Here is a 13,830-nt window from a genome sequence, read left to right as displayed (position 1 = left end):
AAACATTCTGGATATAAATATTCCCCTTTGAACCAAATGTACTTTTATTAAACATGACACACAACATCAGATCAGTAAAATACAACAGGATTATTTTATATATGGTCTCATGTGCAAGGATCTTATTTACTCAAGTTTGGAAATCTACCATTAATCCTCCTATCAAAGATTGGTTAAGATACAGGAAGCTAGAAATATGGACATAGTATCTGCCTTACTAAGAGAGAAACCAAAAGGATATTTAGAAATGGAATGGAGTTGTCTTAAAACATTTGAAGAAAAGGGAGAGAACATCCGTTGAATTAATAGTTAATATTTGGTCGATATTTGGTAATTTAAATACCATCATGGGAATATCTTAGTGTAATAAACATTTTTAAAGTAAAAAAAGGAAGACCCGCATCATTGTTGTGGGGAGCACCACACACCGAGTTGTATAGCCACATTCTGCGCTGCTCATGGTCTTTTTTCAGGTGAGCAATTGACAGTTTGAGGGTGGCGACACGCTCCAACGCTGCAATGGTAAAAGGAAGTGTTTAGGCTTTGCTTGTTGTTTCTTGCTCCCTTCACCCTTAAATGTAGGGACCATGCATACTACATTTTACCCCGGTCCCCAAACTGGTTTAAAAGTTGGAAGTTCACACTTGCGCCAATTTTAACACAACTTGATCAGGGGCTTGCACAAGAGATCTATGGCAAATCCACCTTAGCGTGGTTTTTCTGAAAGCGGACTATGGACCCTTTCTTTTTGAAAACAACCGGCTCTTCCCTGCTGCCGGCAAATATGAACTCAGCCCCGGTCAGATTGGGTCAGGTTCAGGGGGTAGATTACCCCGACTGAGGTAAAGGGTAGTAGGAACTTGTTTCCAGGGAGATTCGATATGGGGGCACCCGGATCTGCCCAGTTCTATCCAGGGCAAATGAGGGAGTGGGAATGGGGCCTTTGTGAAGGTGGGGGAACTGGCCTTCCTGGTGCTTTCCCTCCAGGTGAGTCATGCATTGGGCAAGGAGTCCCTCTCCTCGTCGCCTGCAGCCTTTGGTTCCTCTGGAGGCAGGGCTCTTCTCCAGCATCACCTGGAATAACGGACCAGAGCAATGGACAACAACAGATGGATGTGTGCATGTGTGTTTCTGCATATACATATATGTATATATGTGGAGGCAGCTCTATCTAAGATCACTCAGACTTATACCTTCATGAGCCATACCTGGCCTTCATTGGCTGGAATCCCAGTCCCTGCCTCCTTATGTTCTGGCAGCCATTTTGTGCTGCTTGTGACTGTGGGGAATAATGTTCCAGAACCTTCTCTGAGCCTCAGTTGAACAGAGGCATCTCTTTCTCTCCTGAGGCTCCAGAGTCAGAAGGAGGCCAGGCTCCTTGGGCCAAAAGGAAGGAAGCGTGTCTCTTTGTGTGTCTTTTGTGTCTCTTTTCTGAGAGGGTTTTCGTATTACACAGCTCTGCTCCTTCTGGGGAACATGGGTTTTAAAAAGGATCAGAAATGGAGATGATAGTTTTAATACAATCCTTATTCTTCTTCTTCACAAACATTGGGCTTTGGCTTCTAAGAGGAGGCTAGTCCCCCAAACAAGATATAATCCAGTTTGAAACCGCTTTAACTCTCCTGGCTCCATTTTCTGGAATCCTGGGATTTGTAGTTTGTTGTGGCATGAGAGCTCTGTGGCAGAGAATGTAAAATCCCAGGATTCCATAGCACTGAGTGGTTAAAGTGGTGTCAAAGTGCCTTATTTCTATAGTGTAGATGGAGCCTTCTTGGGAAAGGGGCTGATGCTGGGGAAAAGCACTGGGGACCTCTGGAAGTTTCAGCAGATGATTTATCTATTTATTTATGATGCATTCATTTCACATCCAGCTACAGGACATAACCAGGGCCCTCTCCAATTCCCCATCCCCTAATCCCCCACCACTCTAAGAAAGCATGGAGTATCTGTTGTGTAGGGGACCTGCAGTGAATCTATGCTAGGTCCAGGGGGCTTTGTTTGGTGCAGAGGGAGTAAGGGGATGCTCACCTCTGCATCGGCCCAAAGGAGGCGTATGTCACCTGCATGTGTCACCAGCAGGATGCTGTTCTTTGTGTCTTTGGGTGCTTCAGGGTTTCTTGCCAAGCCAATCCTAACCCTGGTCCCTTTTCTCAGGACCTTCATCTCGGCCTCCTTGTACACGGCTTTGGGGCCTCTCTTGCTGGAAGTGACCAAGTGCAGGGCCACCACGACCCCTGCCCACCTGATGGCCGACACAGAGGCCAAGCGGAGGGAGTTGTGCTCCAACAGAAAGGGGCTGAGGAGGTACAACTCTTTGGTGAGTCCCCATCCTGGTTATTAGTATCATGTGTTTCACTGCTGGGCCAGCTCATGAAACAAGTGGAGAACATATTCTCCCAATTTGGCAGAGACAGTCCTTGTAAATCCTCTGTCACCCCAATTTATCAGGGGCTTTCAAAAATTTCCCGGTTTTGTTCTCCTCCTCCCACTTTCCCCTTTGTCCTCAGTTCACTTCAGTTCCCACAAAATGAGTGCCAAGGAATTTTCACCCCATCAACTCAAAAGTGGGGAGAGAAGAGGAAAGAAGGGGGCAGAGACTTGTCCTTGCTAGGAGTCTGCGGCAAAACAAACTACTGTGCCCTTCCCCGCTTTTGTGACCTTCCTCATAAACATCTTTGGCCATCTTGACCACCTTCTGGTGTTGTTTGTCCAGATGTGTCTTTCTTTCCACATCTGTGAAATGTTGGGGGATATGGGGGAACGTCTCTGGATCTGAACTGTGGCCCTCAAGCCCACAGTGTTCTCCAGAACTGTTTTTTAAATATGACATTTGCCATGAAATTTGGCAACAAATGCATAAATGCACTATAATTCTTTGGTGGCTAAATGTAATATATGTTTTGGGATAGTCAATATCTTAATCTATCCTCAATATCCCATCCATAGCCTAAATTATTTTGTTTATATCTTATCTTTGGTTTATATGTTATATATTGTGTATATCGAGCTAGAATAGACCCTTTCAATCAACTACTAAACGATTCTTCAACAGATAGGTATATTCAGCTGATTCAGTGGGTCTACTCTGGTGAGGACCAGAGGCAGTTTTGCTTATGTGAAATCGCAATACTTGTGAAACTCAGCTTATTCCACACATGGTTGTAAATCCTATGGGATCAATAGGTCTTCTTGGGCTGAGACTAACAGTATGATTCAGGCCCTTATCATGGTAATGAAAATCATTTGATGGTTCAGACTGAATAATAGTGAATCAAATATGATTGGGTGGGTTATACTTATAAGATGTAGTGATTGTGTGCAGAGGGATTTTGCAGCACCCTTGAGACCAACTGTGTGAAAGATGTTGCAGCATTGAACCTGGTCTGTGCCCCTTCCTCTGGCAACAGCCCTCTGACCCTCTCCTCTCACCCCCTCAGAGCTCAGCCCCAGTGGTCAGTGGGACGGGAACGGGGCTTCCCAGCCACAACACATTGCAATGGGCAACATTCCTCTGGCCATGCAAGCAACTGCACAAGACCGTTCCTGGGAGGAACAAGAAGGGATAGGAAATGTCCAAGACCCAGGTAGCCCCCTGTCCTTTTGGACTCTCAGTCTGTGGGGCTCTTGCTAATGAGATGGCCTCAGGGAAGGCAGAGCACCTGACTTCTAACCTCAATGTGTCTAGTGATGGTGGGGCTGGGGTGTCTTTTCCAGGCATTCCTCGCCCTCCGCAAGGGCTGCCCCACCTTCGACCAGAGCCAGTGATGAAGCCACCATGGTTCTCCAGCTCTGGCAGAGTTTGTCCTCCAGCCCTCCCTGTTAGCTCACCATTTCCTCCAAAGGAGACCATACTTGAAGGCCACAGACCCAGTCAGTCCCTTGGAGGGGAGAGAGAGCTGGGGGGCTCTGGAAGAAAATGGAGTGGGGTGAACCCAGGAGGAAATGGATGGGAAACAGGATGATGTGAAAAGACCTTCCTATTGACACCCAGAGAATGTCAGAAACTCAGAGCTTTGCTTCCCAGATTTTATCCTACACAAACACACACACAATGGACATATCCAGCGGGAGCCATGTTGGCCATATAGCAGTAGCATCCCAAATCCACAAAACTAGGATATCGGATATGTTATATGGATGTGAATATACCACATTTTAGGCTTCACGGGAGAATGATAAAGAGAAGGCCAATGGATGGGACCTGTACTATTGGAGGTTGCTACCTCCAACAAAGGTTTTAAAATATCTTTTAAATTGGGACAGCATTGGCATGTTTTACCTTATCAACACCTACAAGTTTTCCTGTGTAAAAGCATGGAGCCTGCCTGAGAAATTCAGTTTTCTCTTCCAAACAGAGGGGCTTGTAGCCTCACAAAGGATTCGAGACAAACTGGATTTCAAAGGCAGTAGCTTTTTGCTTGCTAACATTATTTAAAGTTTGTTTCCTGGGATAAATTCTGAAGTAATGAAATAATATTTGGGATGCACCATGTGCTTTCCTTCCCTTTTATTAGTCACTCTCTGGATCAGGGCTATTTTCTATTGCAGGTGACTTTTGCGGATGTGGCGATATATTTCACCGAGGATGAATGGAAACTCTTGACAAAGAAGCAGAGACTTCTGTACAGCGATGTTATGATGGCGAATTATGAGAATGTGGCCTCTGTGGGTAAGGAACTTGACTCCACTGCCCTTCCTGTGAAGACTGAAGGTCCTTTCATACTACATTGTTATGGTGTTATGTTTCTACTTTAGAATTATGGAATCATAGAGTTGGAATAGGCAACAAGGGCCATCCAGTTAAACCCCTGGCCATGCAGGAATACACATTCAAAGCACCCCCAACAGATAGTCATCCAGCCTTTGTTTAAAGATCTCCAAAGAAGGAACACTTTAGAAATAAATCTTAATAATAATAACAATGGCTCAGTACAGATTAGAAGAAAGGGGTGGCCACAGGCTGTCCCTTTCTCCTCCGGATCATTGCCGCAGCAACCTCATGGCTGAAAGAACGATCTGCAGCCAAAAGGAGCTCAGAAATGGAACTCCTTCCTGTGAGGCCACCAAGGCGCCATTTGCACCTTGGAGCGTCACGGTGATATGTCTTATGCGCCGTGCTGTTTGGACGCGTCACACAAGACACGTCATGGATGCATGCGCCGTATGGATGGCGCTGCGTCAAGATTGTGCTGCCCATAAGTATTAGGCTTTGGGAGTGTGCAGTTACTGCATGCTCCCAAACCCTAAAATCACCGCCGGCATGCCACAAAGTGCCCATTTGTACCAGGCCAATAATAACAATAATGATACTCCACCACGTTCAGAGGAAGTATATTGCACTCTCAAACAGCCCTTACTGTCAGCAAGTTCCTCCTAATCTTTAGGTGGCATCTCTTTTCCTGTGGCTTGCATCCACTGTTCCTCTCCTTTTCTCTGGAATAGGAGAAAGCAAGCTTGATCCATCAAGGTGACATCTCTTCAAATATTTGAACAGGGCTATTATATCCACTCTTAACCTTCTCTTCTCCTGGATAAATATAGCCAGCTCCTAAGCCACTTCTCATAGGGCTTGATGGTTTTCAGTTCCTTCACCTTTTTGGTTGCCCTCCTTTGGATACTCTCCAGATTCTCAACATCCTTTTTGAATTGTGGCGCCAAGAACTAGACACAGGGTTATTTCAAGTGAGGCCTGACCAAAGCAGAATAGAGTGGCACTATTACTTCTCTTGATCTAGACACTATACTTTTATTGATAAAGCCTAGGATCATATTGACCTTTTTAGCTGCCTCATGTTCAACTTGTGGTCTACTATGAGTCCTAAGCTACTTTCACACGTAGTTTAATTGTCATAACAATATCCTGTGTAATCTTGGAATTTGTAGTTTGGTGAGGCACTATTGCTCTCCACTTTCTAAGGATTCTAAATATCCCATTCTAAACTGCCAATTCTAGGATTCTGTGGGAAGGAACTATGGAGATAAATGCTTTTCACCCCCAAATGCTCCTCAGCACATCCCTCAGTAGGGCGGTTTACAGACTGCCCCTTTGGGGTGGCCTGTACCTGCCCCTTTCATCAACGGATCAGGGCCTCAGCTGCCACAGCGGCAGCCCTGAGGCCCCAATCCACCGCTTTTCCACGCCGTGGCCTGGAAAAAGTGTCCTTGGGGCTTCAAGCCCCAAAGACACCCCAACAGCGGCGTGGAAAGGAGAAAGGGGCCACTCTGCACCTTTCTCTTTTGTATCGCTGGCGCAGCTCTCTAAAGGCTGCACCAGCGACACAAATGAATGAAGGAGCTCCAAAATGGAGTTCCTTCCTGCGCCGTGGAAAGGACGCCACAAGCGCCCTTTCATGACACCAGGACGTCACGTCCATGCCGCTCCGTTTGAATGCGGCGCAGTCGTGACATCCTAATGGGCATCACCATCTGCATGTAGAATGGGCGCCACCATTTTGTACTTACTGTGTGCGTACTAGGGTTGGGGGCGTCTGAAAAAGATGCCCCCGGGCAACCCTAGTACGTACACAGTACGTACTAGGGTGCCCTTCTGGAAAGGTCCTAAGTTTCCTGGCTTTTTTGGCCCTTCTTCCAGGCTTTTCAGGCTCAGGAGAGTCTTCTTGGGGAAAAGGCCTCCCTTGGCCCTACAATGGCTCAGAGAGAGCCCAATAGTGGCAAAATGGCCTCTGGTTCCCCAAAGGGATGCTGTGGGATACTGAGGAGAAAATAGTATTTCATTTCACCCCCAGACAATACAATGTTAGGTTGCTCCTGAGATCCCCTGTGGGCCAGTGTGACCCCCCATCCCCAACATTAGGCCATCCCTGTCTTATAGATGCCTTAAGGCTGGCACTTGACCCTCACCAAAATTGGAGTCCAGGTCCCAGCCCCCTTGCTCTTGCTTTCCCAATGACTTATTTGTATATTGATTATCCTGCCTTTCTCAACAAATGGGACTCAGAATGTCCCTTTTGTGCATCACATGCTGTGTCTGTGTGTCTGTGATAGAGAGATGGAGGGAATGGGAAAAACAGAAAGGCAGGAAAGAGATGCTGAAGGTGAAAGCTGAAGCAGTGCGGATAGGCAAGAGGGAAGGTTGGAGAGTGGAGGGAGAAAGGGAAGGGGATCAGGTCTCTGGGAGCCAGGAAAGGAAAGCAGGAGCAAAGCCAGGATTGCCTAGCTCTGTGTTGTTGTTGTTGTTGTTATTGTTATTAACCTTTATTTATAAAGCGCTGTAAATTTACACAGCGCTGTACATACAATCTTTTTAATTGGACGGTTCCCTGCCCTCTGTCTTTCAATCTAAAAAGACATCACACAGAAGGAGAAGGGAGTGGTGGTGGCTAAGGGGCCTGTCTACTAAGATAATACATATAAAATACATAGCAATACCGGAAATGATTCAATAAAACAGACAAGAAAAGAACATCAAATAGCAAGTGACAATTATGCAATGCCTGGGAACGCTTCTCTGAACAGGATGGTATTCAGCTCCGTTTTGAAGCTGGTTAATGAAGTGATGGCTCTTGCTCGCGGGGGAAGAAGGTTCCAGGAGTGAGGGGCAGCGAGTGAGAAGGGGCGAATCCTAGATGGGGCAGAGGAAATCCTGGGCTGGGACAGCAGGCTTGACTACCAGAACGGAGGGCCCTAGGGGGAAGGTGAGGGGAAATAAGGTGAGGTATGTGGACAGGAAAGGACCTCTGGGAAGGGTCAAGAGAGGGGCCTTGGGGATTGGGAGGCAGCCACCAACCTGACAGGTTTTAAGAACTGAACTGGTGAGAACCGGTTCAGGCCCTGGTTTTCAGACATATTAAGGGCTTCCATTTAGCAATTATGAACAATGTCTATGAAGAAAGGAAAGGCAACACAAAAATTCCTTTTTCTCTAATGTTTCTTTTTCCTACCTGAGCTTGCTTAGGGTCTTTTACCTGAAATGCTGGAGTTTGGGGAAGACACCTGCAAGTGCTATGCTTTTAGGGGAATTAGATACTTAGCTCAAAGGGGAGATATAGTTGGATTGAGGCAACAGTGACCTCAGGATCCAGCAAAGCTATAGCAGGTCTGCAATCACACAGAACTCCAAAGGCATTTGAAAGGCAAAATGAACACACATGCACAGAGAGAATTAGGTAACAAAGGTGGGAGTGGTGAATAAATGTAAGCCTTTGCTAATGGTAATATGTTGCCTGGATGGATCTCAATCCCAGTTGCTGAGAATCCGGAATGGGGAGAGAAGTCAGTAGCTCCCATGGCAAGTGGGGTTGGAGAGTGTATTGAGGTGCTTAGCCATGTAAACCGACAGAGGATCCTATCGCATGGGATAAAAAAGCCAGCTTAACTTTTCTGAATTGAATTCTGACTCGGGCTGCATCCAGGTCCTATCATATGTGAATCTCCGCTGAATCCACCAGCCAAATCCATCCTGGATTCAGCCCGAATCCCCACAGCACTTCAGCGGCCATTTTTTTTAGTGTTGGAAGCTTCCGCTTAAAAAAAAAGGGGGGGGTGGCTGAGAATGCCTCGGACCCAGGCTACATCTGGGATGGATTTGGCCAATAGATTCAGCAGTGATTTACATAAGATTGGACCCGGACATAGCCCAAATTAAAATTCTCTTTGGGAAGGTAACCTGGCTTTCTTACCCCATGCAATAGGGAGCAGAGTGTCTGCCTGCAACTGGACTGAGGCTGAAGAACAGCCACTAGGAGCAGATATTTATGCTGTAATTGTTGCTTAGTGGCAGAAACTGAGGGTACGAAAGGTTTAAATTGCTTTAGAATGTTTCCTGGGTGAGGAAAGAATGGTCTGAAACCAAATTTAATGCAATGAGGGCTTGGTTTAAGCTCTCCCCATTTACTGTGACTTCCTTCACTCTGTCCATCACTTCTTCTCTTAAATTAATGAGGAGAATTAAATTAAATTAAAATTATATTCTGGCCTCAAAAAGAAGAGCCCTCCCTCCGCCCCAACTGTCATCGTCAGACCTGGGAGGGAGTGAAAAAGACAGGCCCGATTTCCATCAGGCCTAACTGTGAATTTTACTGTAACTCACGTCGCTCTGTTTTATTTTACTGTATTGTATTTATTTTTGTATTTTATTTTATTCTCTTTATTTTTATTGTTGTAACCCTCCCGGATTCCTTGTGATTGGGCAGGCTATAAATAAATCATCAGCATCATTATTATTATTGGTGAAAGTACCTCAGACAAAAGGGATGAGCACACTGATTCTCAGAGCCTTTTTCTGACTATTTCCTTCCAGTCCCATTCCTTAGCCATAATCCCTTCATCCTCTACAGACATAAATGGATCATGCAGCTAAATCCACTCATTTTCTCAAGGCAGGTTCTCCTACAATCTCTTCTTTGCTACCTCCTATGAGTAGGGATCCATACCTGCAAAAATGCTAAATTCAGGGCACCCACTCCAACTTTATTAATTTTATATCAAATAGAGAAGGGTTAACAGGTGGCTAAATCTTGGGGTAACACATTCCTCTCTTGATTCAGAGAGTCAGTCTTGTGTGTCATTGTTCTTTTTTTTTTTCAGAAGAACATGTCAGTCTTGAGAGAGTCCATACATGTGAGAGGCCACATAAATGCCAGCACTGTGGGAAATGTTTTCCTTCAAAGTCAGACCTTGTGAGACATCAGAGAGTCCACACAGGAGAGAAGCCATACAAATGCCAGCGTTGTGGGAAAGGTTTTTCTCAGACATCAAGCCTCCTGATTCATCTGAGAATCCACACAGGAGAGAAGCCATACAAATGCCAGCATTGTGGGAAATGTTTTTCTTGGAAGTCAAACCTAGTGACACATTTGAGAATCCACACAGGAGAGAAGCGATTCAAATGCCAGCATTGTGGGAAATGTTTTTGTTGGAAGTCACACCTAGTGAAACATTTGAGAATCCACACAGGAGTGAAGCCATTCAGATGCCAGCATTGTGGGAAATATTTCTCTCAGAAGTCAAACCTAGTGACACATCAGAGAGTCCACACAGGAGAGAAGCCATACAAATGCCAGCATTGTGGGAAACGTTTTTCTCAGACATCAAGCCTCCTGATTCATCTGAGAATCCACACAGGAGAGAAGCCACACAAATGCCAGCATTGTGGGAAATGTTTTGCCTATAAGCCAGTCCTTGTCATGCATCGAAGAGTCCACACAGGAGAGAAGCCATTCAAATGCCAGCATTGTGGGAAAGGTTTCTCTCAGAAGTCAAACCTCCTGATACATCAGAGAGTCCACACAGGAGAGAAGCCATTCAAATGCCAGCATTGTAGGAAAGGTTTTTCTTTGAAGTCAAACCTAGTGAAACATCAGAGAGTCCACACAGGAGAGAAGCCACACAAATGCCAGCATTGTGGGAAAGGTTTCTCTCAGAAGTCAGACCTAGTGAAACATCAGAGAGTCCATACAGGAGAGAAGCCATACAAATGCCAGCATTGTGGGAAATGTTTCTCTTCGAAGTCATACATAATTATACATCAGAGAGTCCACACAGGAGAGAAACCACATAAATGCCAGCAGTGAACTAACACTGTTTTTGTTAAGAAGTATTACAAGAAAAATATTTTCAGTGCATTGGTGATAAGAGAAAGCCCTTGTGGTTTTGTTTTTAAGGGTTCTGTTCATAAAGTTATTGATTTTTGTATGTTGTTGTGTTGTGTTGGGTAGTTGTTGTTGTTGTTTTTATTTTATTTTTTATAGAATTCTAGAATAAGAATGGGCCACAAGACCCATGCAGTCCAACCCCCGACACACAGGATGACAAAGCATGGATTTATAGGATTCTGGCTTTGTAAGACACCACAAGTGCCATCGAGTCCAAGACCCTGCCATACAGGAAGACATGGTGGGTAGGTGTGTTATGTGTGAATGTGACAGAATTAGAAGATGAAGGATGAGATGAAGGATCTGGCACAGAGAAGCAAGAAAAGCTCAAACTGCTGAGTCGAAAAGGAATGTGCAAAAGATAAAGACACCGTAATGCAAGGACATGAAACTGAATGTACTAAAAGAAGAATGGACTGTGTATAACACAACTTGATGTAAAGAGCACCAGAAGAACGGAATGGGAACAAGAAGTCACTCATCAGGAAAAATGATGCACATATAAAAAGCATAAAGGAATCTTCAAAACCATGGTGATAGTGTGCCAAAATCAGCTGGAACTGGCACCCATCGCTCTTTCAGAAAACTGATGGACCTCTGGGAAGATTTGTGTGCATGAGCATTGTATGAATGTGCGCATGATTTGAGGCCTCTTGATATGTAATATATTAAAATGAGTGTCCCTAATGTTAGAATAAATGTTACATACAAAGTGTTTGAACCCAGATCTGGTCTCTTATGTGTCTGATTAAAAGTTTTATAGTCCAATTCTGTATTTACTCACCACTCTGGATGTAAAGAAGAAGACCTAGATTGGTGACAGGTGTGTGATCTCTCATTCTGCACTGATCCCTGAAAGCGGAAAGAGAAGTAACCAAGCAGTGGGGACACACTTCCTTTAACCCATTACGATTCCACTACAAGAGACAGGCCTTGGAGTTCTCATCCAATGCCAGCTGTAAGGTTTGGGTTAAAATATGGGGGGTTGGTCATCTCCTGCAGCCTCTGGTTCCGTTGGAGGCAGGGCTTCTTCTCCAGCATCACCTGGAACAACGGACCAGAACAATGGACAACAACAGATGGGTGTGGCATGTGTGTTTGTGCATAGACATTTGTACATCTGTATGTGTGTATGTATGTGGGAGGCATCTCTATCTAAGTGCACTCAGACTTATACTTTTAAGAGCTTACACACACACACATCTATATATATATGGAATGTTTCAAGTCTATACATCTTGCATACGATACCCATAGATACATCTATACATACCCATTGATACCTGTCTGAACGTGTGCATGTGTACGTGTGTGTGTGTGTGTGTATACATATATATATATATACAGAGAGAGAGAGAGAGAGATGAAAACACATGTACACATATATGTTGGATCATATATATATGATTTATATATTTATATATACTGTTCTACTTGCATACAATTTAAACATAAGGAAATGCATAGAGGAATATGTAAGTACATATGAATGCGCATGTATACACCCCCCAGGTTCTGGTCAACATCAGCGTGTAGATATAATTATAATTGTATATATGTTTACTTCCGGTCATAACAGTATAACTGCCCTGCAATTGCTGTAATTGGAATGTCTGTACTTTGTGATGTTTTTATGACATGTATTTTACACATGATGGCCTCCTGAGGACACTCTGAGGACTGCCATTGGCTGGAATCCCCTTCCCTCCCTCCATCCCTGGCCCTGATTGGCTGGAATCCCAGTCCCTCCCACCATCCCTGGCCCTGATTGGCTGGAATCCCAGTCCTTCCCACCATCCCTGGCCCTGATTGGCTGGAATCCCAGTCCCTCCCACCATCCCTGTCCCTGATTGGCTGGAATCCCAGTCCTTCCCACCATCCCTGGCCTTGATTGGCTGGAATCCCAGTCCCTCCCACCATCCCTGGACTTGATTGTCTGGAATCCCAGTCTTTCCCACCATCCCTGGCCCTGATTGACTTGAATCCCAGTCCCTCCCACCATCCCTGGCCCTGATTGGCTGGAATCCCAGTCCCTCCCACTATTCATGGCCCTGATTGGCTGGAATCCCAGTCCCTCCCACTATTCATGGCCCTGATTGGCTGGAATCCCAGTCCCTCCCACCATCCCTGGCCCTGATTGGCTGGAATCCCAGTCCCTCCCACCATCCCTGGCCCCGATTGGCTGCAATCCCAGTCCCTCCCACTATTCCTGGCCATTTTGTGTTCTGGAGGCCATTTTGTGTTCTGGCAACCATTTTATTGTCTGCTTGTGACTGTGGGGACTAATGTTCCGGAACCTTCTCTGAGGCCTCAGTTGAACAGAGGCCTCTCTTTCTCTCCTGAGGCTCCAGAGTCAGAAGGAGACAAGGCTTCTTGGGCCGAAAGGAAAGAAGTGTGTTCCTTTGTGCCTCTGGCCTTCCATTTTAGGGAGAAGGAAGGAAGGAAGGAAGGAAGGAAGGAAGGAAGGAAGGAAGGAAGGAAGGGGCCTGTGGGGGTCTGAGGAAGGGAGGCAGGGGACCCAGGGCCAGTGGGGAGGCTGGGCTTTGGGGGCTGGGAGAGAGAGATGGAGAAAGAGACCCTCCCTTTGGGCCATAGCTGGGGATGGTCCCAGTGGTCCTTGCCTCCCCCTTTGGGAAAGGAGACCCCTCAGCCCCCCGGACTCACTCCTGCCACTCATTCCTAGAATGGCTGGGACTCAGAGGAGTTTCCTAGGCATTGTCACCTTCTGCCCTCCATGGCCATTGGCACTGACCTTTCCCCATTGCCTTCCCTCCCTCAGCCCTTGGACCTCCTCCTCCTTCGCACTCAGAGCAACCCTTCTCTACGGCTGAGGAGACGGCCTCTGACCCAGGGAAGCTCTGGCCATAAAGGACTGCAGAAGAGGCCTTTCTGGGGCTGCAAGAATCAGGGTCTTTGTACTGAAGGTAGGCCTTTATTCCTGGAGCTGAAAGAGGACCTTTCTTTAAATGTTTCAGTCCAGGATTGTGTGGAAGGGCTGCAGCTGAGAGACTGAGCCCATGCTTTGCAGGCATAAAGCCCCAAATTCAGTCTCTGGCAGCATTGTCTTCCCAGAAAGTGGAAATGAGATTTCCAGGCCCAGACACACAGTGCGCCAGTAAGTCCTTTGTGTGGGGACTGTATGTACGTGTTGTTTACTAGAGCTTTGTGAGATATTTGTTTCATGGAATTTACATATGATTTCACTTCTTAAAAATGA

General features: G+C 45.9%; 2 protein-coding genes across 2 annotated transcripts in view; both read left to right on the top strand.

Annotated features, from left to right (window-relative positions):
• Positions 1-13,830, top strand: part of LOC149287725 (uncharacterized) — a 415,509-nt gene that overhangs the window by 75,858 nt on the left and 325,821 nt on the right. The window lies entirely within an intron of this gene.
• On the top strand, positions 3,881-12,197 carry LOC149287737 (uncharacterized). The gene is made up of 3 exons (XM_089492526.1): positions 3,881-4,669; positions 9,547-10,278; positions 12,193-12,197. The coding sequence occupies exons 1-3, from the start codon at positions 4,483-4,485 to the stop codon at positions 12,195-12,197; spliced, it is 924 nt and encodes a 307-aa protein (XP_089348652.1). The 5' UTR covers positions 3,881-4,482.

This window comes from Sceloporus occidentalis, unplaced genomic scaffold (assembly GCF_023333645.1).
Source record: "Sceloporus occidentalis isolate IW3139 unplaced genomic scaffold, rSceOcc1.0.p SCAF_57, whole genome shotgun sequence".
Classification (NCBI taxonomy): Eukaryota; Metazoa; Chordata; class Lepidosauria; order Squamata; family Phrynosomatidae; genus Sceloporus; species Sceloporus occidentalis.
The sequence above is the reverse complement of the archived record's forward strand: the minus strand, read 5'-3'. Positions and strand labels throughout refer to the sequence as shown.

Excerpts from the sequence above, each read along its gene's own strand:
- LOC149287737 (XM_089492526.1), top strand. The coding sequence starts at position 4,483 with ATGCACCATGTGCTTTCCTTCCCTTTTATTAGTCACTCTCTGGATCAG. Across the intron at positions 4,670-9,546 it reads TGAGAATGTGGCCTCTGTGG|AAGAACATGTCAGTCTTGAG; the intron begins GTAAGGAACTTG and ends TTTTTTTTTCAG.